A 24,104-nucleotide genomic window follows, 5' to 3' on the forward strand; every position below is an offset into this window, starting at 1 on the left:
ATGTCCTAATACTAATCTAGTTTGGCATAATCATGTTGAATAATTTTCTTTTATGTTTGTCATATGATTGCTAATGGGAGGAAGAATAGATATGCTTTAGCAATATAGAATTGAAAAATAACAGTAGACAAAGACCATGAAGGTAACATCATAGCATTACAAAAATGTGTTTAGGACAAAATGACACTTAGGCATTAAGCTGAAATACAAAAAAGTCAAACATTAAGCTGAAACTCAATGATAAGTGGTTCAACATCCCTAAGCTTCTAGTTCATGATCTATGATCTATCGATGGATTAATCTAAAAAAACAACAATAGTTTGAAAAAGGTAGAAATTGGTGATGAGGAAAAAGTAATCATTTAGATAAATCCAAAAAGTATTTTAGAAATAAATAATACAAAGTCTTATATAGTTATTCTAAATCCTAAATTGAAAAGATAAAAAACTAAATTACCCTAAAGACTATAAATAAATAATTCTAATAAATTTATATAATTTAACATCCTCTCAAACTCATGATGCTATAACTAGAAGTATTGAGAGTTTGCCAGACAAAAAATGAAAGCGCGAAGAGGAATAAGCTTTGGTAAATATATCAACTATCTGCAGTGAGGAATAAACAAAAGGTAGTGTGATAGTGCCAAGCTGTATATGAAGACGAGTGAGATGACAACTAATCTCAGTATGCTTCATTCTCTCATGAAAAACTGTATTGTGTGTAATCTGAATGACAGTTTGATTATCACAATAAAGAGCAGTAGGTTTTTGAAGAAAAAATTTTATATCTGTAAACAACGAACGTAGCCAAACAATCTCACAAGTGGTGGTAGTCATGGCATGATACTCGACTTTTATGGAAGATCTTAAAATAACATCTTACTTCTTACTCTTCTAAGAGATAAGAGAATCTCCAAGAAAAATATAGAAGCTTGTGGTCGACTTGCGATCTGTAGGGTCGCCCACCCAATCAGTATCAGGATATGCATAGAGCTCTAACGAGGAAGTAGAAGGGAATAAGAGACTCTGAAACCGAGTTCCCCGAAGTTATCGGATAATGCGAATAACAACAACCTAATAAACTGTGATTGATGTAGTGACAAACTGATTAACCATATATACAACATACACAATATTAGGATGAGTCACAGTGAGATAAACCAAGTTTTCCACAACTGTAGGGTAGAGATTAGGATCTAGCAAAGGAGAACTATTTGATGGAGAGTACTGAGCATTAGTCTCAAGGGGAGAATCATCTACCCTGTTGTTAGTGAGACGCACATGTTCAAATAGATCTGCTATATACTTTGATTGAGACAAGAGATAATCTTTTGACGAAGAGACGATCTCGATCCCCAGAAAATAGTATAGTAAACCCAAGTATTTTATAGTGAAACAACGAACTAATTTAAACTTCAAAGACTCAATTCCATCAAAATCATCAACAATAATTATTGTAGGATCGAAAAGACATTAGGGGGTGAATAACATTTGTCGCTTTTTCAAAAATCACAAGAATACGCAACGGAAGAAAGAAAGAAAAAAATAAAGAACAAGCGCTAACACAAGTCTTTTTTACTTGATTAGGAGCATTTGACGACTCTTACTTTAAGGCCCGCATTCGGTGAGTGTTTCTATTGGGTAATTCACTAATAGTTCGAATATTATAGAATTGAAGTACAAGTGATGTATAAAAGCTATAAAGAAAAGCTACCAACAATAAAGAAAATTAGTAGAACTTGATCGCAGGTTGTCGGAGGAACATTATAGCGTCATCAAGAGCTTTTTGGAGCAGCGTGCAAGAATATAAGTCGTTGGAATTCTTGTCTTAAAGATGTTGGTCAAACCCTCCTTTTATATCCCCATCTGGGTGCCTGGAGTGTTTTGACATGGCATTCTCTCGTCAAAACTTTATCCGAGATGTTTATCCATGTCCAGAGGCTCGAACCACCTTCGGACGCTTGGATTGCTAACATGGGTCGACCAACCAACGTGTGACAATGTAGCTCAAAGATGAAGTTTTACTGGTCCGGGCGTCTGGAGCAACTTCGGGTGCTCGAATATCCGGGCGCCTGGACAAGCTTTGGGTGCCAGAGCCCTATTTTTAGCCCCCTTACTCTTTCAAACACCTGCAACACAGAGTTAGAAAGATAAATAATAAAATTGAAAGTAAAATGAATTTAACAGCCTTTAGACTGTCCGGTTCTGACTTCGAGTTTCATTGAAACTCTAGGTTGGACCGACGCCTATTGTTCCGTCAACCGGAAACGTGTGCTCACTAGATCTCTCCTCCAGTTGCTTACCTCCACTTACTTAGCGCGGACTTCCTTGATGCTAAGTCCCTTGACCCACCATGACTTCTTGTTAGATCTCAACCAATTTGGACTTTAGCTAGTTGTAGGTCTCTTGCAGCCGACAAGAGGAGGGTGAATTGTCCTGCACAATAAAAATAACGAATATATTTCTCAAACATTCGAGCTTAACACAATTACACACTTAATTAAAAAAAAGAATAGAATTAAAAGAAGTACGAGACAAATAAATTTTTACTTGGTTGGCAATCAGAGGATTGCTACTCCAATGAAGATAAGCTCACTATGAAGATCTCCTCGAAGGCGGAGAAGCCTCGTACATGAAAATGAAGCTCGTAAATGAAAAGTAGAAAAAATTTTGAAGTACAAAGTGTGTTGTTCGAAAAGGAGAAGACCAATACTCTATTTATAGTCAACTAGTCAAAACTAACTGTTTGTCGATGTGGCACGGTCTGGGCGCCCCTAGTGTGACAAATCTTATCTACTTGCAAACAACTACGTAACGACAAAAGAAAAAAAAAATATCCTACTCGGGGCGCCTGGACTTGCTTTGGGCGCCCGGACTGTCGTAGATGCTAATCCATAGTGTCAAGACTGGAGGCACCCTGGCTGGACAAAAATGGTCCGAGCGCCCGGACACCAATCAACTCAGAGTTGACTTTTTGTCCGAGAATTTTGCTTCGGCTTTGCTCGCTTAGGTGATCTCGGCTATCCGGAATAGCGCTCGCACGAACCCATTTTTCGACCTTCTTGAGCAATCTTTCACTCTGGTTTCTCATCTCTTGGAAACACAACACGTATCCTTCTTGCCTGCTAGCTTACTCTTCCGTAGCACCTCGTCCCTCGGACACACCGAGTCTGTCGACTCCTTCCCATGCCATTCTTCTTGCTAGTTGTGTCGCTTGCTCGACTTCTTGTGCTCATAAATTCCTGCACATTTAGACACAAGGATCAAACCACAATAGAACCTAATTTGACTTTGTTGATCTAACTCAGGTTTTGATGAATGACAAGTGGATTAAAGTTAAAGTATTTTGTGGGCTAATTGCTTTACCAAGTGTGCAGGAGTTGACGGATTTGAAGGACCCGACACTAGGTTGAAATTCAGCTAGGTCTGCAGGACTTGATAGCTGGTGTGAAGTCTAGATAGGTCTGCGGGACCCGATATCTAGCGGAAAGTCTGGTTGGGTACACGAGACCTAACAACCGGTCAAAATCTAATTGGGTTTGCTGACCTGACAACTGGTGGGAATACCTGGTGACACTACAAGAAAAACCTTCATAGACATCGGTGGAACAACAACGGTTTTAAGCAAAAACCGATGTCTTTGAGTATTTTCGCTCATAGACATCGGTTTTTTTAGCCGATGTCTATGAGCGCCTTTTTTTTTTGTTAATAAACACCGATTTTAACAGCGGTTTTTAAAACCCGATGTCTATAAACTAAAATAAAATAATATAATTTTTCCACCAATACTTAACCAAAATTTACAACAATTCACTCTTTCCTCCAAACCTAAACCTATATCGCGCTGTCACCACCACTTTCCTCCTCGCCGTTGCTATCAGCCTCACCTCCCTCTTCCCCTTCCTAGATCGCCCCTTCCTCTCCCGATCAGGATCAACACACGGAGCCCTTGCTCGTTCATCCAACCACACCGCCGTCGTCCTGGAAGCTGCATAACTTTATTTTCCCCACTCGTAGCTGGGGCAACCAGCGCCATCTGCATTGCACCAACCTCCCCTTCGCCGGTCACGAAGACATTGGAGCAACGTTGACCCTCTCATTCGATGGGATAGGCCGAACGACGAGTAGGTGCCCACCATCATCCCATCTGGAGAAGACCTCGCCCGCGTCGACGAAGGGGAAAGCAAATGAGGGAGCGGAGAGAACCTTAGATGAGATCTGTGGCATAGCTCTACGATTCCTCTGCTCGATCCGTCATTGCGGCGTGCTCGTTTCGCCCAGACAGGTTAGATCGCTTCACTTCGGTGGATCTTCTTTATGAATTAGTCATTTCACCTTTGTCTCGAGGTTGCTTTTGTCTCAATCCACGCAAGGATTCAAGGGTTTCTTGAAGCTCAATCTTTGGTTTTGTGATTATTGGGCAAAACATTTTTTTTTGGCTGGTCCATTCTTGTGCCCTCTATGGAAGATGGCGTTGCCAGTTCATTTTGTTTTTAGTAGGAAAAATTACTGCTTTCCTACTCCCCTGCTGAATGAAGCTCCTTTTCTACTCCCCTGCTTTGTTCCTTTCTGTTTGATCTTTTGTCTACTTCTCTAATCGGGCTTCTAGCTACCCCTTTTGTGTTTCTGGTTTCTCTCTTTTGAATCTTTATGGATAGATCGAGCATAATATTCGTGCTTGGCAGTGTAGATCGAACTGCATATGCGAAAGGCATCAGAATCAAGGAAGGGAACGGAGGGTTTCCCAAAGTTCCTTTGGTTTCTCCAATTCTCCTCATGGCAGATTTATCAATCTGCCCCTTTCTCTTCTACTTGTTCCGTAATTTCTGTGTAAAAGGTTTAATGAATTATTTTCGATTTTTTAAGATTTAAATTTTATGTTGTATATATATCACAATATCACACGAGGCTTAATGATCACAATTTTTTTTTTTAAAGCAACGGATAGGGAGATTCACCGGTAATATGTATCCTACTATATATCCAGTTATGAATTGATCATTGCTTTTGTAATGTGTTCCTCCTCAGTTTATTGAAAATTGAAATTGTCGTCTATGGGTGAATTATGTATGTCGACGAGCTTATATATCGCATGGTTATTGTGCAATGCCGCAGAGATTTATCTCTTTGGAGCCTGCGTCACTTCTTTGAAGCTTCTGAATGGTAAGGACCTGCTCTTTGTTCAATCTGATATGCTGTGTTTTTAATGGACATAAACAGATCAGGTTCTGATAGTTCTTGTTCATTGTTATCTCTTCACATATTTTATAATTTCTTTCTGATGTAGCTCAGCATCTAAATTTCAGGGATTAGCCTCGTTATTAGTTATGGTACTTTCCCTTTAATAAATTCTAGATTGAGCAAAAGCTTGGTCGATAGAATGGATTTTGCATTGAACTGATTTAAATATGTTAACTCCAAAAGCGTGCAGAGTCATATATTTGGTACGCTGCCCTTAACCATTGCTATATTTGAAATGGTGGAGGAATGAGGAATCCCACACTGTTTCCCTCAATTAGGACCTGGCCCTATACAACATGTATAAATTCCCTCTTTCTGATCATATTTTCCTTTATTCCTTCTTATCATTTGTCACTGAATTTCGCTGAAACTTTGTGTACTCTAATCGTAGGTTTCGTTTGTAAGGCTGCAGTTATTTTTCTATCTCAAGGTTGAATGAAGATTCAAAGATTCTTTGTTGGTCCAGTTACCACGTTTTTCTATGGATGATCCTGATTGGGGTTTAACTTTTATATATTTCAGTGGCCAAGATCATTTTGTTTGAACATCCATTTGGCATCCGTGTCACAGCAATCTACTTCTGCTTCTTGTCTTTAGCCAACTGATATTGACCTTTATGCACCAGTGATTCAGATTAGAATAGTCGTGTCCGTGACACGACATAGTTTTGTTTTTCATGCTTAAAAGATTTTCAATTGGTTCTATTCGATGAGATTAAAGGGGTTTTCTTGCAGGAGATATTATGGAGTGGACCTCCGACAGCTGCTATTAGCGGTGTATTGGGGAGATGAATGGTGTGCCATCATGGTACTGATTTTAGGAGTGACAGCAAGAGTACTGATTGGAATATTCCTAGCTATAGGTGCTCTGCTTTGTATCAGATTCCAGAAGAAGCGTGCTCAGATAAGGATCACCAGCTCAAGGAGAGCATCAACTGTCCCCATGCGTGCCAATGGAGTTGATGCTTCTTCAATACAATCAGACTCTACCATGGATCAAGAGTCACTGAAGCACAATGACTTTGAAGAAGATCGTCCTTCCTTATGGACTGAAGGAACCAAGAGGAGGCATCTTGTGTCTGTTTCTAGAGTGCCCAAATATTCATACAAGTAAGAACATAATCTAGTGTCACACAAACCTTTGGTTGCTGGTCTATTCAATGTTTGAAATAATATCCATGATAAATATCTTATAGATTAACATTCTTGTGGAGTTCTTTACAAACATACACTGATTTAAGCTTTTGTACTTGTTTCAGAATTAATCATTCTCTTGATAGAGATGCAGTATCATTCTGATTATTGATCTTTGTTTCTTTTTTTTCTTCTTTTCTTTTAGGCTCCATCTTTTGTGTTTGTGGATGAGATTGATGCCATTGCTGGTCGTCATGCAAGGAAAGATCCACGAAGATGTGCAACATTTAATGCTCTGATTGCACAACTTAATGGAGAGTAAGTTGCTTCCTCCATAGTTAAAAATCAGTTGGATTAACCCAACTGAGCTTCTGGTCACTTTCATTTGTTGTACCAGTGGATCATGGGTTAATCTTCATGTTGACCCATGCATTGGCTCAGCTGAAATCACTAATTGAACCGACTTTAATGAATCAATTGAGTTGTATATTTATTAAAAAAATATCTGCTAAATATTTGAAAGAAATATTTTGTTAGTAAATTAATGCCCTCATGTCAACCGAAATTTAAATAGTAAACACAACAAGATACATTTCATAAAACCAAAACCAATAGAATTAGCACATGATGTGATGTTAAGTTAACAATCCAACTAAAACCCAACAAATGAAAATCTAAAAGAATAGCACAAATTTGACTGTCTTGGTAATAATGCTAAAAGAATATAGCTTTGCTGAACTCCATTTTGCTTCATCATGCTTTAGTTATTCAGATGGTATAGCTAATTTACTCCTTCAGCACACAGTTTTATGGAAGGTGGCTGGAAAACTAATCATGACAAAACCAAAGGGCTTAACATCTGAGATTAAAAAAGCTCCGTCATCTGGACTTAAGTGGTCCTTTTCTCCTGGGACTAACCTGCTATCAGGTGGTGCTGCAAAACTTGAAAAAGAGTCTAGGCAAAAACTAAATGAGTTTTCCAAGGAACTTAGAACATTCAGAAGTGTTGACTTGTCAGGTTAGCACACTAAACTTGTTAGAATGTATCTACAGCAAGTGATTACAGTTGTTCACTCTATAACTGATTATTTCTAAATCTAATATCTGGTAATGAATATGCTGAGATAACTTTTTCAGGGGATTAAACTTACATTTACTTTACCAAGGTAATGGAATACTTGTAAATATTTAACAAATTCATGATTCTATTAGGTCGTAACTTTGGTGATGATGGTCTGTTTTTTCTTACTGAAAGCCTTGGTTACAACAGGTTAGTTCTTTTCCTTCCTTTTCCATAACCTTACTTTTTTTCTTGTTCCTACTTGTAAACTATTACTGAACCAGACTCTTAAAGGTATGACATTACTAAAGCAAGACATTTAAGCATAACTTTTTTTAGTGTCGTTAACATCTCATTAGTTTTTTTCCAAGTCTCAGGCAGCAGAGGAAGTTGATTTTTCTGGCAATGGGATTACAGCAGTTGGCCTAAAGGCACTTGATGGTGTTCTTCAGACGAATACCATTCTTAAAACTGCAGTTTCTGTGAGATAATCAAGACTCTTTCACATGCCCATAGTTTTCCCTTTTGTTTTTGGGGAAAGGAAAGCAAATTAGAATGCAGTGTCTTTCAGATATTTTGAAGGTGAATGAATGTATTCAGAAACTCCAGCTAAACAGTTCAGGTATTGGAGATGAGGTTGTTTAATTTTACTTGTTGCAAGTTCCGGTTGTTTGTTTCTTGAGGAAGAAAATGATTCTTGATTCTGGTAAAGTCTCAATGCTAAATATGTTATGTAGGGTGCAAGGGTTATTGCAGATATGCTGAAAGAAAATCAAACTTTATGTGTACTGGAACTTAACAATAATATGATTGAATATTCTGTATTACCTTATTCTTGGGCAATCTTTCATGTTTTTTATGAAATTCCTAGATCTTTTACACTTTGTTTCTGGTGTCCTTACTCCTTACACCTTATTTCCATGTGAAATTTTATAGGGTTTTGTAAGTCTTGCTGGAGCACTAGTTGAGAATAAGGCAATTCGATCTATACATCTCAAGCTAATAAGACTTACACACACTTAGATTTTCTATCCATGCAGTTCTTTCTTGTAGATTTAATTTCTTCATCAGATCTGTTGGCTTTCCAATATTTATTGATTGTACTACTTCTCAGCAATTATGTAAAACTATATTTCTTCTTGTTTAGGAAAAATAACACTTCTAGATATTGGCAACAATGAGATTGGTCCCAAAGGCGCCTTTAGCATCGCTGAGTTTGTTAAGAAAACTAAGTCCTTGCTATGGCTGAATCTTTACATGAATGACATTGGCGATGAGGTGTGGTTATTGACTATTGTTGCTTTATGCTCTGTTGCTTCACTTCTAAAACATAAATTATCATCTAAGGTGCATATATATATCTCATTGGAAATCATATAAATGAATTGATGTTACTCATCTTTATTGCTGCTGAGGAATTTATTTACTTTCCATGTACTCTTAGTGATAAAAGTGAATTTATTATTTGCAAACTAAAAGTGAATTTATTAACTTTCCATGTACTCTTAGTGGTAAACAGTTATGTCATTTGGGTCGACTACTAATGAATTGAATTTGAAAGATTAAATTGCTGTTTATGTAGTTAGATTAAAATTTTTGGTTTGGATTATATTAATTTCCCAGGAATGATAGATCTACACTATATGATGCGGTTGAGATAAATGATGAATATTTTTCTTTTTAAGCATTCCAATTAGTCATCTTGTTGTTGGTGCAACCTTAGGTCAAGGTTGACGTGGTTGACCAGACTCGAGTTGACTTGACTCGAGTTGTGTTTTGATGTTTGACGAGTTATGTTTGACAATGTTTGACGTGAATAGAAAAGTTGTATCTTGAAGTTTTACAAGGATACAAGCTTGGGAGATTGTGGGTGCAACCCGTGGTCAAGGTTGACCTGGTTGACCCGAGGTGAGTTGACCTGACTCGGAAAAGTCCAAGCAGGGAGCTTGGCAAGGGAAAAGTCCAAGCAGGGAGTTTGGCATGGTGAAAAGTCCAAGCAGGGAGTTTGGCATGGTGAAAAGTCCAAGCAGGGAGCTTGGCACGGGAAAAGTCCAAGTATGGAGACTTGGCACGGATAAGTCCTGGTGAGTGAAGCCAGGCAGTGGGAAAGTCCTGGTGAGTGAAGCCAGGCAGTTGTGAAAACCCTAATGAGTGAAGCTAGGTGAAAGTCCTGGTGAGTGAAGCCAGGCAGTGGGAAAGTCCTGGTGAGTGAAGCCAGGCAGTGGGAAAGTCCTGGTGAGTGAAGCCAGACAGTTGGAAAGTCCTAGTGAGTGAAGCCAGGCAGATTGGAAATCCTGGTGAGTGAAGCTAGGTGAAAATCCTAGTGAGTGAAGCTAGGTGAAAGTCCTGGTGAGTGAAGCCGGGCAAGGGAAAATCCAGATGGATCAAGGGTGTATACTAAAAGCCTAGCTTTTGGTATAAACATTTATCTAGTAATAAGAATCACATTGGTCAAATGTCTACATTTATGATAAATGTAGTTGTTCAATTAATTTATATTGTAGATAACATGGTGTGTGGTGTCACACACAGAGGATCATGTTATCAGTACCTTATAAATTATAAACAGTAGCTCACGACCAAAATGGAAAGGAACAAACCATTAGAAGATCGTAGTGTAATTAGGTATCAGTTTATCTTGACTGTATAATTACACTAGTACACTTAGAGTGTATTGAGTAGGACCATTTGAGGTCGTTTCTTTTATACTGATTTTATAAAGAAACAAAGACCTCGGTTATTATGGAAGTGTGTGCTCTTAATCCTAATATAATAACAAGCACATATATTTGATATTTATTTCTTTAAGTTATCAATGGGTGAGATTTAGTTCGATGAATCAATAAGCCCGATAAGTTGGGAAATGGTATCACTTATACTGTGTGTTGTTGATTATAGAAGGAAACTGTGTCCTAGAGATACTAGGTTGATAATATCCTCAAGAGGAGCTCATAAGGATTGTCATGTTAAACCCTGCAGGTGGACCTAGTCCGACATGATGATAAGGTTGAGTGGTACTACTCTTGGACTAAGATATTAATTAAATGAGTTGTCAGTAACTCACTTAATTAGTGGACATTCGATATCTTAAACACAGGGAGACTAACACACTCATGATAAGAAGGAGCCCAAAATGTAATTTGGGATTGGTGCGGTAGTTCAATAATAGTTCTCTAGTGGAATGAATTATTATTGATAAAATTAAGTTGTGTGTTCGGGGCGAGCACGGGATGCTTAATTTTATCGGGAGACCAAAATCAATTCCTCCTCTCGGTCCCTATCGTAGCCTCTTGTATATAGAGATTTATACCCACCACATACCCACCTTCTTACCCAACCAATAGGGGCCGGCCAAGCTAAGCTTGAAGCTCAAGCTTAGGGCCGGCCAATAGCTTGAAGCCCAAGCTTAGGTGACCGGCCACATCATATTAAAAAGGATTTTTTATTAAAATTATTTCTTATGTGGATATCATAGTTTTAAAAGAGAGTTTAAAAATTAAATCTTTCCTTTTAAAAGCTTTCTACAAAAGATTAAGAAAAGATTTGAAATCTTTCCTTATTTGTAGATTGAAAGGAGATTTTAATTTTAAGAAAAACTTTCCTTTTTAACCATGATAATAATTTAAAAGAGAAGTTTAAAAATTAAATATTCTCTTTATTAGTTTCTACAAAAGATTAAGAAAAGATTTGATATCTTTCCTTATTTGTAGATTGAAAAGATATTTTAATTTTTAAGAGATAACTTTCCTTTTGGAAATTATCCACATGTTTAAAAGAAGAATTTTAATTTATAAAATTTCCTTTTTATTAACCACCATGAAGGGAAAATTATTGGAGAAATTTTTTATAAATTTCTGGAGACAAATTAGGAAGTTTTAATTAATTAAAACTCTCCTTGTTTATAGCTTGATGGTGGCCGGCCATGTAAATTGAGAATAGGAAAATTATTTTTAATTAAATAAATTTTTCTTTTCCATGGCAAAAGAATTAAGGAAGTTTTTAATTAAATTTCCTTATTTGTCAAGACCAAGGATTATAAAAGAGGGGGTAGAGGTGCCTTCATGGGTGATCAACTCTATTATTCTTCTCCTCTCTTTTCCTCCTTGGTGGCCGGCCCTAGCTTCTTCCTCTTCTCTTCTTCTTATGGCCGGCGGCAACCTCTCTTGGAGCTCTTGATGGTGGCCGGTTCTAGCTAGGAGAAGAAGGAGAGAAAGGTGGTTTTGTTTCTTGCATCCCTTGGAGCTTGGTGGTGGTGGCCGGACCTCTACTTCTCTTGGAGAATTGTGGTGGCCGAAACTTGTAAGGAAGAAGAAGGTGCTTGGTGGTTCTCATCTCGGAAGATCGTTGTCCACACAACGTCCGAGGTTAAAAGAGGAATACGGTAGAAGATCAAGAGGTCTTTTAGAAGGTATAACTAGTAATTTTTCCTTTCCGCATCATGCTAGTTATTTATGGAAATAATACCAAATACAAGAAGCTTACGATTCTAGAATTTCGAATATGTTTTTCGATGTTGTGTTCTTTTATTTTTTCTTTTCCTTGTGATTTGATTGTTCTTTTCGGTTAACCTAAAGTTATTTTAGGAAATTAAATATTACCTTTCTATAAAAGGTTTTGTCTAGTCGGTGGTGGTTGCTCCCATATCCAAGAAGGCCATGTGCCTCGCCACGTCAGTACTGGGAACCAATTATGGAAATTAATATTTAATGGAATTAATAACTTAGGTGATTTGGATCAAACGTGTTAAGTTCCGCAGGAAATCCAAGTCTAAACCTTAAAGAACAAATAGATTAAGTTTTGGATCAAACGTGTTAAGTTCCGCAGGAGATCCAAAATTTAATTTAAAAGAACACATGGTAGCTAGGAAAAGGTTCAGACCTTTGTACAAAATTTTTGTACAGTGGAACCTCTAGGTTTTCCGAGTAGCAACCAACACCTAGTTCATTGGAGTTATGTGCAAGTAGGGTTTACCCATCCGGTGGATAAAGACGGAAAAACCCTAGAGAAGAAAAAGTGGATGAAGGAGCAAATCCACCAATCCACAATCAACGATGAGGTAACGAAAACTCTTGAATTTTCATTACCTAATGACATTTTGTGTAAGGTAGGTGGATATAACAATGCCAAGGAGTTGTGGAACAACTTGGCCAAGCTTCATGAGGGAAGCTCCATTTCAAGTCATGAAGAGGAGTCAAGTGAGCCAAGTAGCTCACATCATGGAGGAGAGGAATTAGAAGTTGAGGGCTACTCAACATCTAAGGAAGAAGAGGAGGAGAGTTCTTCTTCAAGAATGGAGCAAGAGGAAGAAGCTTCTACCTCCGGAAGGGATGAAGAAGAAAGTCTTCATCCATCCTCAACCCTAGGTAACTCAAGCATTTCAATTTCAAATAAATTACACATAATGTGCTTTGAATGTAGGGAGTATGGACATTACAAGAGTAAGTGTCCAAGGAGGATTAGGAAGACTCCACCGGCACCAAAAGTCAAGGAAGTCGGAGTCCCGATATGCAAGGGCAAAGAGCACGTGGTGTGCTTCCAATGCAAGCGAAGGGGACACTATAGGAGCCAATGTCCGAGGGGGAGGCAACCTCACAAGGACAAGAGATCGAGCACATGTATAGGGGGAGCTAGGGCAAACCCTAAGGTAATCTCTAAGGCACATTAATGCAATTCTAGTAGGATGCATGCTAGTAGCCTTATTGCTATTGTCAAGAATGATAAGCATGTTAATTATAGGAATCAATATATGTGCTTAGGTGCTAAACATGTTAGCCTAGGTAAGGACAACACTAGAAATGTCAATCCTAGGATTAACTCATCTAAGGTTAGGGAGAACCTAGGTAGAAATCCCAAATCAACTAGACACATGCCTAGGAATACCTCAAAGAAAAAGGATAAATTAAAGCTTGAGGTATTAGAGAAAGAAAATCTAGTCTTGAGGTCAAGACTTGACTCTCTAGAAAAGGCTCTTAAGGATTTGACTCTAGGGTCTAGGGGTCAAAAACCCAAGTCCAAGGACAAGAAAGGTTTGGGTCACAAACCTAAGTCCCAAGTGGTCAAGCCCACTTATCACAATGTTCCATTAGATTATGGAACAAAATCTAGGGCAAGGAAGACCATCACCAAGGTCACAAGGGGAGTCACTCCTAGAGTTGATCTTGATGAGTCCCAAATGACCAAGGCTTCAAAGCCTAGGAGGGTCATTAGAAGGGTTGCTAGGGAAGTCATCCCTAGTGAATACTTAGTGAACCCAATGAGCTCCAATAGGTATTGGGTTCCTAGGAGCGTGATTTCATCACGCTAGATTAGTTAGGGTGTGTCAACCTTACTTGAATAGGTAGTTAACCTAATCATGGCAAAAGGTGGCACTTTAGGATTTTTCAAGGTATAATCAAGCCTTGAAAATGAAATTAAGAATTATTCCTAAGATGATTAGAATGTGCCAATCAAATTTGAGGAGTTTTCTAGAGTCAATCTAATTGGCACATAGTGATCTAAAATTCTTTGGTATAAGATGCTAGGTCTATTACACTTATGAATATAGAACCTATGGCAAAATGATCAAAATTATCAAAAATGGCAACTAAGGCTAGAATTAGGTATTTTCTATACCTTTTTGTGCTATTTGCCATATATTGTTTGTCATATGTCATGTCATGACATCATATTTATTTTATGATCATTTAAAATGTCATGATAATGCTTAGGTTAGTTAAATGTCATGCTTTATTTAAGTTTCATACTTTATGCCATGACATCATGACATTGGCACATGTTTCCATTTATGATACAATTATATGCCATGTCATCATCTTGTGCATTAATGATCAATGAAATTGATTTAAGGACTAAAACACAATTTGATATGGAGATCAAATTGTTATTTAGAAAAATGCATGAGAACTTAGATTAAGCTTGTTGGGATCGTTCGTACTCGGCTAGAGAGGGGGGTGTGAATAGCCGCCCCAAATTCTCGCGTTCTTCCTACAGTTAGGGTTAGTCGCAGCGGAAATACAAGGAAGAAACTAAGGAGAAGAAAAAACAAACCGATGTAACGAGGTTCGGAGATGAACTCCTACTCCTCGGCGTGTCCGTAAGGTGGACGAAGCCTACCAATCCGTCGGTGGATGAGTCCCCGGAGAACCGGCTAAATATGAGCTCCTTATGGGTGGAGAAACCTCGCCACAACTACTTCTTGCAACAGCAAGATAAGGAGTACAAATACAAGAGAAGCAAGAAGTAAATACACAGCAAATGTAAACAACCCTTGCCTTCTTGTCGACTATTGAAGAAGCAACAGCTTCTCAGACGCCAACCACAGCAACAGCTCAGTCGGAGTCCCAGCCGAAGGAAGAAGCTCACGCGAAGCTTGCGAAGAAGAGCTCAACAAGGCTCAAGCACCAGAACAGCAGCTCTGTAGCAGAAAAGAAGAGGAAGAAGCTATAGCACAGAAGATGCCCTCGTCTCCTTTATACCTGCGAAGAAGAAACAGCGAAGAAACTAGCCGTTGCGTTGCAACGTTATAATCTGATCGGTGCGTGGACCGATCAGTTCGCTACCGATCGGTCCCCGCATCGATCGGTCGTAAACATTCAGGCGTACTCGATCGATCGTGGACCGATCAAACATACCGGATCGGTCCACGCATCGATCCCAACTCTTGGCTTTGAAGCTCTTCCTTCCGCAACATCGTCTCCGATCGGTCGCCACGACCGATCGAAAGCTCCGATCGGTCCACGCACCGATCAGCGCCTTCTCGCCATCGATCACCTTCGATCGACAGATCGATCGATACCGATCAGCATATCGATTCTTGATCGGTCACCGATCGATCAAATAACTAGTGACTTGGTTTTGCCCAAACCAAGTCCCAAGCCTTCCAAACCAACATTCGGTCAACCTCGACTGTTGGTACTTCATTCCTAGCATCGGTCACTCCTTCCTGCTAGAATTTTCGCCAAGTGTCCGGTCAATCCCTTTGACCTACTTGGACTTTCCTTAACACCAGATGTCCGATCATCCCTGATCCATCTGGATTTTCCCTTGCCTGGCTTCACTCACCCTGACTTTCACTTGGCTTCACTCACCAGGATTTCCACACTGCCTAACATTCCAGTTAGGACTTTCTCACTGCCTGGCTTCACTCACCAGGACTTTCCAACTGCCTAACATCCCAGTTAGGACTTTCCCACTGCCTGGCTTCACTCACCAGGACTTTCCACACTGCCTAACATCCCAGTTAGGACTTTCCCACTGCCTGGCTTCACTCACCAGGACTTCCACTTTCACCTAGCTTCGCTCACTAGGATTTTCACCTGGTTTCACTCACCAGGATTTCCCGACTGCCTGGCTTCACTCACCAGGACTTCTCCGACTGCCTGGCTTCACTCACCAGGACTTTTCCCCGTGCCAAACTCCCTGTTTGGACTTTCCCTGTGCCAAGTCTCCATACTTGGACTTTCCGCGTGCCAAGCTACCTGCTTGGTCTTTTCCCCGTGCCAAGTCTCTGTACTTGGACTTTTCCAGTGCCAAGTCTCCATACTTGGACTTTTCGCGTGCCAAGCTCCCTGCTTGGACTTTTCCCGAATCAGGTCAACCAGGTCAACCTTGACCTAAGGTTTCACCTACAATCTCCCAAACACCTATTCTTGTCAAACATCAAGAATACAACTCTCTTCTCGTCAAACATCGTCAAACATCAAAACATAACTCGAGTCAAGTCAACTCGAGTCTGGTCAACCAAGTCAACTTTGACCTAAGGTTGCACCAACAAAGCTAACCTAAACCCATATCTCACATCAAAATTGACTTGGATGTGTTTGAGACACCTTAGATGTGTGTGAGATATTAGGATTGTGAGTTAGGATCAAGGTGCATAGTTCTTGTACCTAGATGAGCCTAATTCTAATTGGGGATCATAGGGAAAGCTTGTGTACAAGTCATGTACATTTATCCCTAAGATTGTGGTCCCAAATTAAAGGGTTTAAAATCATTTTAAAATTGATTTGAAAAATCTTGATGAAGCTTTTCTAGTGATAGCTCTCATCATTGAGCAAAGTGATACAAAGATGAGTTAACTTTGAGCTATTTCAAAGACTTTTGAACTTTGTATCAAGATTGAAAAATGGAAGATATTTTCATAGAAAACTATTTTTCCTTGATAGTATATGTTATGAGGAATGTATCCTCAAAGTTTTATAATTTCTGGAATTTTCTGAAATTTTGTAGGGGTTTCTGAATTTCAGAAGGAAATTGTGGACCGATCAGAAGGGAGTCTGATCGGTCTAGGCAGTTGTGGATCGGTCACTGTGACCGATCCAGAGAAGACCTGATCGGTCTGATGACCGATCAGGGCGTGCCAGTTTCGACTGTGCTGTCTGAAATTTCTGAAATTTCAGCAATGAAGTTGGTGTTTTGGATTTCTAAAGGGTTGAAACTCTCCAAGACATTGTTGGTGCAATGGTCAATGGGGAGTTGACCTTTAGGGGGAGTTTTACCTATTAGTCAAGGGGGAGTTGACTTTTAGGGGGAGTTTTTACTCCTAAAAGACTTAAGTGATATGAGATTATCACTAAGTTAATTGTTGACTCTAGTGTCAAGGGGGAAATTAAGGGTTTCAATGAAATGTATGGGACTTTCATTAGGAAGAAACTCTTGACCTTGATTTACTCTTTTTGATGTGTGTCAAAAAGGGGGAGAATGTCTCATTGGAGTTTGAGGAGAATGGAGAATGTCTAGAGAATGTTCAGGGAAGAACATTGGAAAACCTAAGTTAGGTTATCGGGTTAACCTAACTTGATTATGAGTTTTGTCAAACATCAAAAAGGGGGAGATTGTTGGTACAACCTTAGGTCAAGGTTGACCTGGTTGACCAGACTCGAGTTGACTTGACTCGAGTTGTGTTTTGATGTTTGACGAGTTATGTTTGACAATGTTTGACGTGAATAGAAAAGTTGTATCTCGATGTTTTACAAGGATACAAGCTTGGGAGATTGTGGGTGCAACCCGTGGTCAAGGTTGACCTGGTTGACCCGAGGTGAGTTGACCTGACTCGGAAAAGTCCAAGCGGGGAGCTTGGCACGGGAAAAGTCCAAGCAGGGAGTTTGGCATGGTGAAAAGTCCAAGCAGGGAGTTTGGCATGGTGAAAAGTCCAAGCAGGGAGCTTGGCACGGGAAAAGTCCAAGTATGGAGACTTGGCACGGATAAGTCCTGGTGAGTGAAGCCAGGCAGTGGGAAAGTCCTGGTGAGTGAAGCCAGGCAGTTGTGAAAACCCTAATGAGTGAAGCCAGGCAGTGGGAAAGTCCTGGTGAGTGAAGCCAGGCAGTGGGAAAGTCCTGGTGAGTGAAGCCAGGCAGATTGGAAATCCTGGTGAGTGAAGCCAGGTGAAAATCCTAGTGAGTGAAGCTAGGTGAAAGTCCTAGTGAGTGAAGCCGGGCAAGGGAAAATCCAGATGGATCAAGGGTGATCGGACATCTGGTGTTGAGAAGGTCAAGTAGGTCAAGGGAGTGACCGGATACTTGACACGAAGTGAAAAGTCCAAGTGGGTCAAAGGGATTGACCGGACACTTGGTGGGGAGTCTTAGCAGGTCAAGGGAGTGACCGGATGCTAAGCATGATGTACCAAGAGGTCAAGGTTGACCGGATATTGGTTTGGACTTGGTTTGGGCAAAAACCAAGACCTGGATCGGTCTGGTGACCGATCCACTGATACTGTGGGTTCATGATCGGTCTGGAGACCGATCAGAAAGCGATCAGTGTGCCTCTGTGAGCTTACTGATCGGTCTGGGGACCGATCAGCAGGAAGCCTGATCGGTCCCCGGGACCGATCAGGGTACGCACAGAGAGTTGGGCAACTCTCTGTGAAAGCATTCTGATCGGTCTGAGGACCGATCAGCATAGAGCCTGATCGGTCTCCATGACCGATCAGAAGAACCCTGGACCGATCAGGGTGGAGCCTGATCGGTCCAGGACTAGCCGTTGTCACTCAACGGCTAGGTTATTTCGGGCTTCTGTGTTCTGGCCTTTTTGCTTGCAGGTTCGCAGGTTGGCTCAGGATATCAGAGGTTATAAAAGGAGATCGAGGGCTACTACAGTCAGCTCCTACTTCTTCTCCGAAGCTTCTGCTTCTTCTTGATCTTCTTCTTGCTTCTGCAAGTTATTCTTCTGTTGTTCTAGAGCTTTGTTAAGCTCGCTTCCGAAGCTTCGCGTGAGCTTCCTCGACTTCTTCGACTGGTTTCAGCTGCTGCTGTGATTCTGTGAAGTTGGTGCTTCATCTACAGATTTCAGTCGACGACGAGAAGGCAAGCAAGAGTTGTTACATTCATCTTTATATTTGTATCTTGCTGTGCTTCTTGTACTTGTACTCTGATCTTGCTGTTGCAAGAGTTTGTGGTGAGGTTTCTCCACACAGAAGGAGTTCTTATTAGCCGATTTTCCGGGGACTCATCCACCGACGGATTGATAGGCTTCGTCCACCTTACGGACACGCCGAGGAGTAGGAGTTTCATCTCCGAACCTCGTTACATCGTCGAGTTTGAGTTTGAGGTTTGATCTTTCCTTTTTGCGTTTCTATTTAGTTATTTCCGCTGCGCTAACCCTAATTGTAGGAAGAAACGAGCAATTTGGGGTCGGCTATTCACACACCCCCTCTCTAGCCGAGTACGACGATCCTAACACTTGTTACTTGGTGCTCTTACTACTTTTTCAACTATGATTTTTAGTCTTGGTTTACTAATATATTATTTATGTGTTTTTACAGTTTACAAATCTCAAGTACTCCAGAGTTGAAATTGATGAAGTGCGGTTCGAGTGGATTGAATGCATGCGAGATTACATTTGAGTAGATTATTTATGTATTTTAAATACATAAAAAAACCAAATGAAGATTATTTATGGATACTGTTGTAAGAAGATTATTTATGTAATTTGTGAATATTTGTGTATTTTATGGATACTGTTGAATGAAGAATATTTGTGTAATTTGTGAATATTTGTGTATTTTTTTGGTTACTGTCGGTTTTTCATTGTTTCGGAAATCAAATTTGTGCTGTTAAAAAATACTAATATTACATCGGTTTTCCACCGTTGTAAAATCGGTGTTATTAACTAATATTACATCGGTCATTTACCGCTGCCAAAACTGGTGTTATTAACATACAATATTACATCGGTTTTACACCATTGATAAAACGGTGTCGTTAAGTGATACTACACCGGTTAATAACCGATTCAAAGACCGGTGTCGTTAAGTAATACTACACCGGTTTTAACCCGATGTCTAAACTGGCAGACTTTTTACATCGGCTTCATAGACATCGGTCGAAAATGAAATAGACACCGGTGGAAAATCGATGTCTATGAGAGTTTTTGTTGTAGTGTGAGTCAAAGGCAAGTCAAGCAATTGCAGTTGGTAAGTAAGAGGTAGACAACTGGAGGAGAAATCCAGTGAGGGCGCGTTCCCAGTTGAGGGAACTGTAAGCGTCGGTCCAACTTAAGTTCATTTGGGAAACCTAAGTAGAGACTTTAACTAGATCATGGTCTCGGGGGGATAAGATCTAATTACTAATATTATTCTGCTATATTGTGCTAACTCTATTTTATAGGATAAACATATTTTTTGTTTCCTGAACTAACCCTTTTTTGCAGGGAAGAATACTAGAAAAAAGGGACTTTGGGTGCCCGGAAGGGATCCGAGCGCCTGAACCAGGCTCGCCTAGGCGGGCGCCAGGCACTAGAGCTGTTCGGGCACCCTGACCAGAAAAATTATCTTGAAGCATCGACTAGCCGAGTCTATGTCAACTGTTCAGGCGCCTAGAGGGGGTTTGGGTGCTCAGAGGTAGATAAAACTTTGCAGATGAAGTTTCGATAAGAGCTTGCCATATTAACATGGTCCAGGTGTCCGGAGGGGTTCCAGGTGCCCGGAATAGTCTTGTATAAGGGCCTTCGACCAACAGCTTCAGAATATCATCTGCTGCAACTTTCTTCCTGTGTACTGCTTTAAAAAGGCTCCTGTGACGTTGTAATGCTCCACCAACAACCGGACGACAAGCTTTACTTAGTTTTCTCTATTGTCGGTAACTTTTCATATATAGTTCTTGTACTTCATTATTGTATCTTTTAAACTATTAGTGGATTACCCAATGAAAGCGATCGACGATCGCAGACCTTGGAGTAAGAGTCGTCACAGGCTCCGAACCAAATAAAACTTGACATTATTAGCATTGTGTTGTGTGTTTTCCTTTTCCGTTGCATAACTCGTTTTAACTTGCGATTTTCAACGAACGCCATTCACCCCCCTTCTTGCACATTTATGATCCTACAGGCCACTACGGTGCTACAAAAAAAATAGATGGAGTAGATGGTGCAATAATCCTCTTATCAATCTGAGACTTAAGATGAATCTCCTCAGCTAGCAATTCATGTACTACTGAATCAACGGAAGGGAGAGGTCTATGATGCAAGATTGTTCCGTGCAATCCTTCAAAGTCATCACGAAGAGTCATCAAGAATTTGACTAGACATTGTTCTTCTTTACGAGTGACATAAGCTGGGAATGCTCTCAATTCTAAAGATTCTGTGATTGCCAATTGGTCCCATTGTTCTGGCATGGTAGAAAAAAATCTTGGATGCACATATTTTGCTACTGAAGTACATGGATATCTGTTTCCAATTGATATTGTTTGGAAAGTTAGACTACATGTATAATCTTGCTAGATGATTCCAAACCTCTTTGATTGTCTCGTACTTGGTCAACTAAGCACCAATGGATTGTGAAATAAAATTATTGATCCACGTAATAATCTTCGCATTATCAGTCTTCCAAACATCCAACGACTTTGCATAATCATCAGCATTATTGTCTATAGATTGAACTCGCACACTTGAAACATATCCCACATAGATTTTTTTCCACAAGAAGTTTTTTCATAACATATCCCAATACAAATAATTTTTTCCATCCAGTTAGATACTAATTGATTGAAGTAAATTATCTGTGCGACTACTTATGATAACAACACAAATTGTGCTCACGAATAATCGAACAACAAACAAAACTAAGTTGATGCAAAAACAAAAAAAACCCAATTAAATTAACAGCTCTTCAATCAAATTATCAAAAAAAATATGAAGATGAAGTATCTGAAACCATGTAAAATTGGTGACGAGAAAAAGTAGTTGTCTTGAAAAATTCAAAAAGTGTTTTAGAAATAAAGAGTACAAAATTTTATATAGTTAGATTAAAAAAAAATCTTAAACCCTAAACTGAAAAGATAAAATACTAAATTGTCTTTAAAATTATAAATAAATAATTCTAATAAATTTATATAATCTAATAAAATTTACTATAATGGAACAGAAATCAAATCTCGACTGAGACATGTCTCTGGATAAAACTCTTCCTACCATCTAATCATTTGATGATCAATTATAAATTCACATCTTCTGGGAACAAGTTGTAAAAGACATAGTGTCTATGTGAGCATAATCATTTTTTGTTGTTATAATATAAGAAATCTTTGGTACGTTTTTAGTAATAATAATAATAATAATAAATCTGTATGGAGGACTCCCAAATTATGGTCACACTCGATCCTAATTGACCTCGGCAATAGAATTCACCTTAAACTCTATTGATCTGGCCTGATCTATACATGGCTAATTAAATAGCTCCTCGGTCCATATATATATATACTTAACACATTGATCGGATGATGCTGGTCAATAACTGAGCTTCTTGTTTAGCCTTCTCAGCCATATGGAATGAAGCACCATGTGGATCACGTCGTATCTCTTCGCCGGACGATTCAAAACAAAGTGTTTCTGCACCTGCATCACATTCCTCTGCAACTCCCTGTACCTCCTCTCCGGGATCCCTTCCAGTATCCTCTTCATCTCCGGGATCCCCTCCACCGCTATCTCCACCGAGAACCTGCTCCAGTCCAGCACGTCCGAGAACGGCAGCGGGTAGTTCACCGAGATGATCACCGGAACGCACCCCATGAATATCGCCTCCACGATCCGCGGGCTGGCCACCTCGTACCCGCTCGGGCACAGGCAGAACTTGCTCTTCCTCATCAGCTCCCAGTAGTCGACCCCCTTGGGCAAGTACTCGTGCACCGCCACTTGCTCGTCTCTTCCTTTCCAGTGGCGGAGGAGGATTTCGCGTATGTACCCGTGCGAACCCCCGGCGAAGAAGGCGAGGATCGTCTTCTCCTCGATGGGGATCTGGTTCTTCTGATCAGGAGGCTGCGATAGCCGGCCGTCGGGGAGATGCACTTCCGGCAACGTCACGTCGTCACCGAGCTTGAATCCTTCCGAGGTGTTCGCGTTGCATACCACCCGGATCGAGTTGCCGTAGAGCTCTGAGTTGGCCGTGGACAAGTAGGGCGCCTACATTTATACGCGTTAATGAAAATTCATATATACGATTAATTAATTAATTAATTAATTAATTACCCAATCATGGCATGAGATCATGAAATGGTCGGCGCCGCCGCTTCGATTCCAAAACGGGTACTTGCGGGCGACGACCTGGACGTAGTCGTCGACGGTGCGTTTGAGAGGGCCCCAGAAATCGGTGGCGCCGGGGACGTAGAGGAAATGGATGATGTTGACGACGGAGAAGGGCAGGAAGAAGAGGTTGGCCTGGGCGGGATGGCGAGCCACGAAGGGGTTCGCCTCGCGCTCCATCTCGCTGATGAAGTGACCTTCGATGGCGTAGATGCTGGCGGCCGGGCCGCCGTGGACGATCGGAGGTTCGCCTTCTTTGTATATCCATATCTTCAACCTCTTCTCCATCTCAACGTAACTCCTGAATATTAATTAATTAATTAATTAATTAATTAATTACGAGCTAGCGTGCCATGCGTTCAGTAGTTAAAATAAATTAATTTTAAGGTGTAAAATTAGAAAGTAGTTTAATTTATTTGTACTGATGGAAGGCATAGTCATTGCGGTAAACGGCTCCTCTGGGAATGAAACCCTCTGCCTTAATCGTGGAAGTCGAATTGCGATACGACGCGGCCCATCGAATGGCCGCTCGAGCCTCCGCAAGGCTTTCTTCTACCCTACCACCAGTACTGCTCTTCCTCCTCACTGACTCGGCCTGTCCACACTAATTATTATTAATGGCAGTAATTAATTCTCACAACACTACTACTTTTAGAATTAATCAAGCTGATCACTTTTTTAGCATCCTCATCAGATTTTATAGAAGTAGAAGAGAAAGCTGAGGCGGCTGGCGGCTCATGGCCGCGGAGTACTGCGAGGGGGGCCTTGAAATTGTAGGGACGCTGCTGATCGAAGAAAGAGAATGATAGGATGAGTAGAAGGATGAGAAGGAGGAGGAGGAGGAGAGGAACAAAGGAGGAAGCATTGCTCATGCCGGCCATTGGAGTTCGATGTGTTAGTACTCGGTCGTGTGAGTATCTATAGAGCTCAGAGTTGGAGCATGGAACGGATCATGTCTGCTAAGTCCAGTGCATGGAGAGAGCATATTGCTTCGTTGCGTGTACGCTAATTAATGTAGAATTATATCGTTGGCCAGTTTAGATCTTCAAGATTGGTAGAGGAAGAAAATTGCACGAATTGAATTGGGTTAATGCATGTGGTGAGTACGGATCCCAACTCATCTAATAATGGTCAGAATGGATGATCGAGGCAGATGAAGAA

General features: G+C 40.4%; 1 protein-coding gene across 1 annotated transcript; it reads right to left on the reverse strand.

Annotated features, from left to right (window-relative positions):
* Window positions 1-22,112: 22,112 nt before the first annotated feature.
* LOC122040065 (probable glycosyltransferase At5g20260) lies at window positions 22,113-23,824 on the reverse strand. Its single transcript, XM_042599435.1, has 4 exons — window positions 23,618-23,824; window positions 23,366-23,538; window positions 22,890-23,244; window positions 22,113-22,823 (listed from the first exon to the last, which is right to left on the reverse strand). Exons 1-4 carry the CDS (start codon window positions 23,822-23,824, stop codon window positions 22,152-22,154), a joined length of 1,407 nt encoding a protein of 468 aa, XP_042455369.1. The 3' UTR covers window positions 22,113-22,151.
* Window positions 23,825-24,104: the final 280 nt, after the last annotated feature.

This window comes from Zingiber officinale, chromosome 2A (genome assembly GCF_018446385.1).
Source record: "Zingiber officinale cultivar Zhangliang chromosome 2A, Zo_v1.1, whole genome shotgun sequence".
Classification (NCBI taxonomy): Eukaryota; Viridiplantae; Streptophyta; class Magnoliopsida; order Zingiberales; family Zingiberaceae; genus Zingiber; species Zingiber officinale.

Excerpts from the sequence above, each read along its gene's own strand:
- LOC122040065 (XM_042599435.1), bottom strand. The coding sequence starts at position 23,824 with ATGGCCGGCATGAGCAATGCTTCCTCCTTTGTTCCTCTCCTCCTCCTC. Across the intron at positions 23,245-23,365 it reads AATGACTATGCCTTCCATCA|GAGTTACGTTGAGATGGAGA; the intron begins GTACAAATAAAT and ends ATTAATATTCAG. Across the intron at positions 22,824-22,889 it reads TGATCTCATGCCATGATTGG|GCGCCCTACTTGTCCACGGC; the intron begins GTAATTAATTAA and ends GTATAAATGTAG.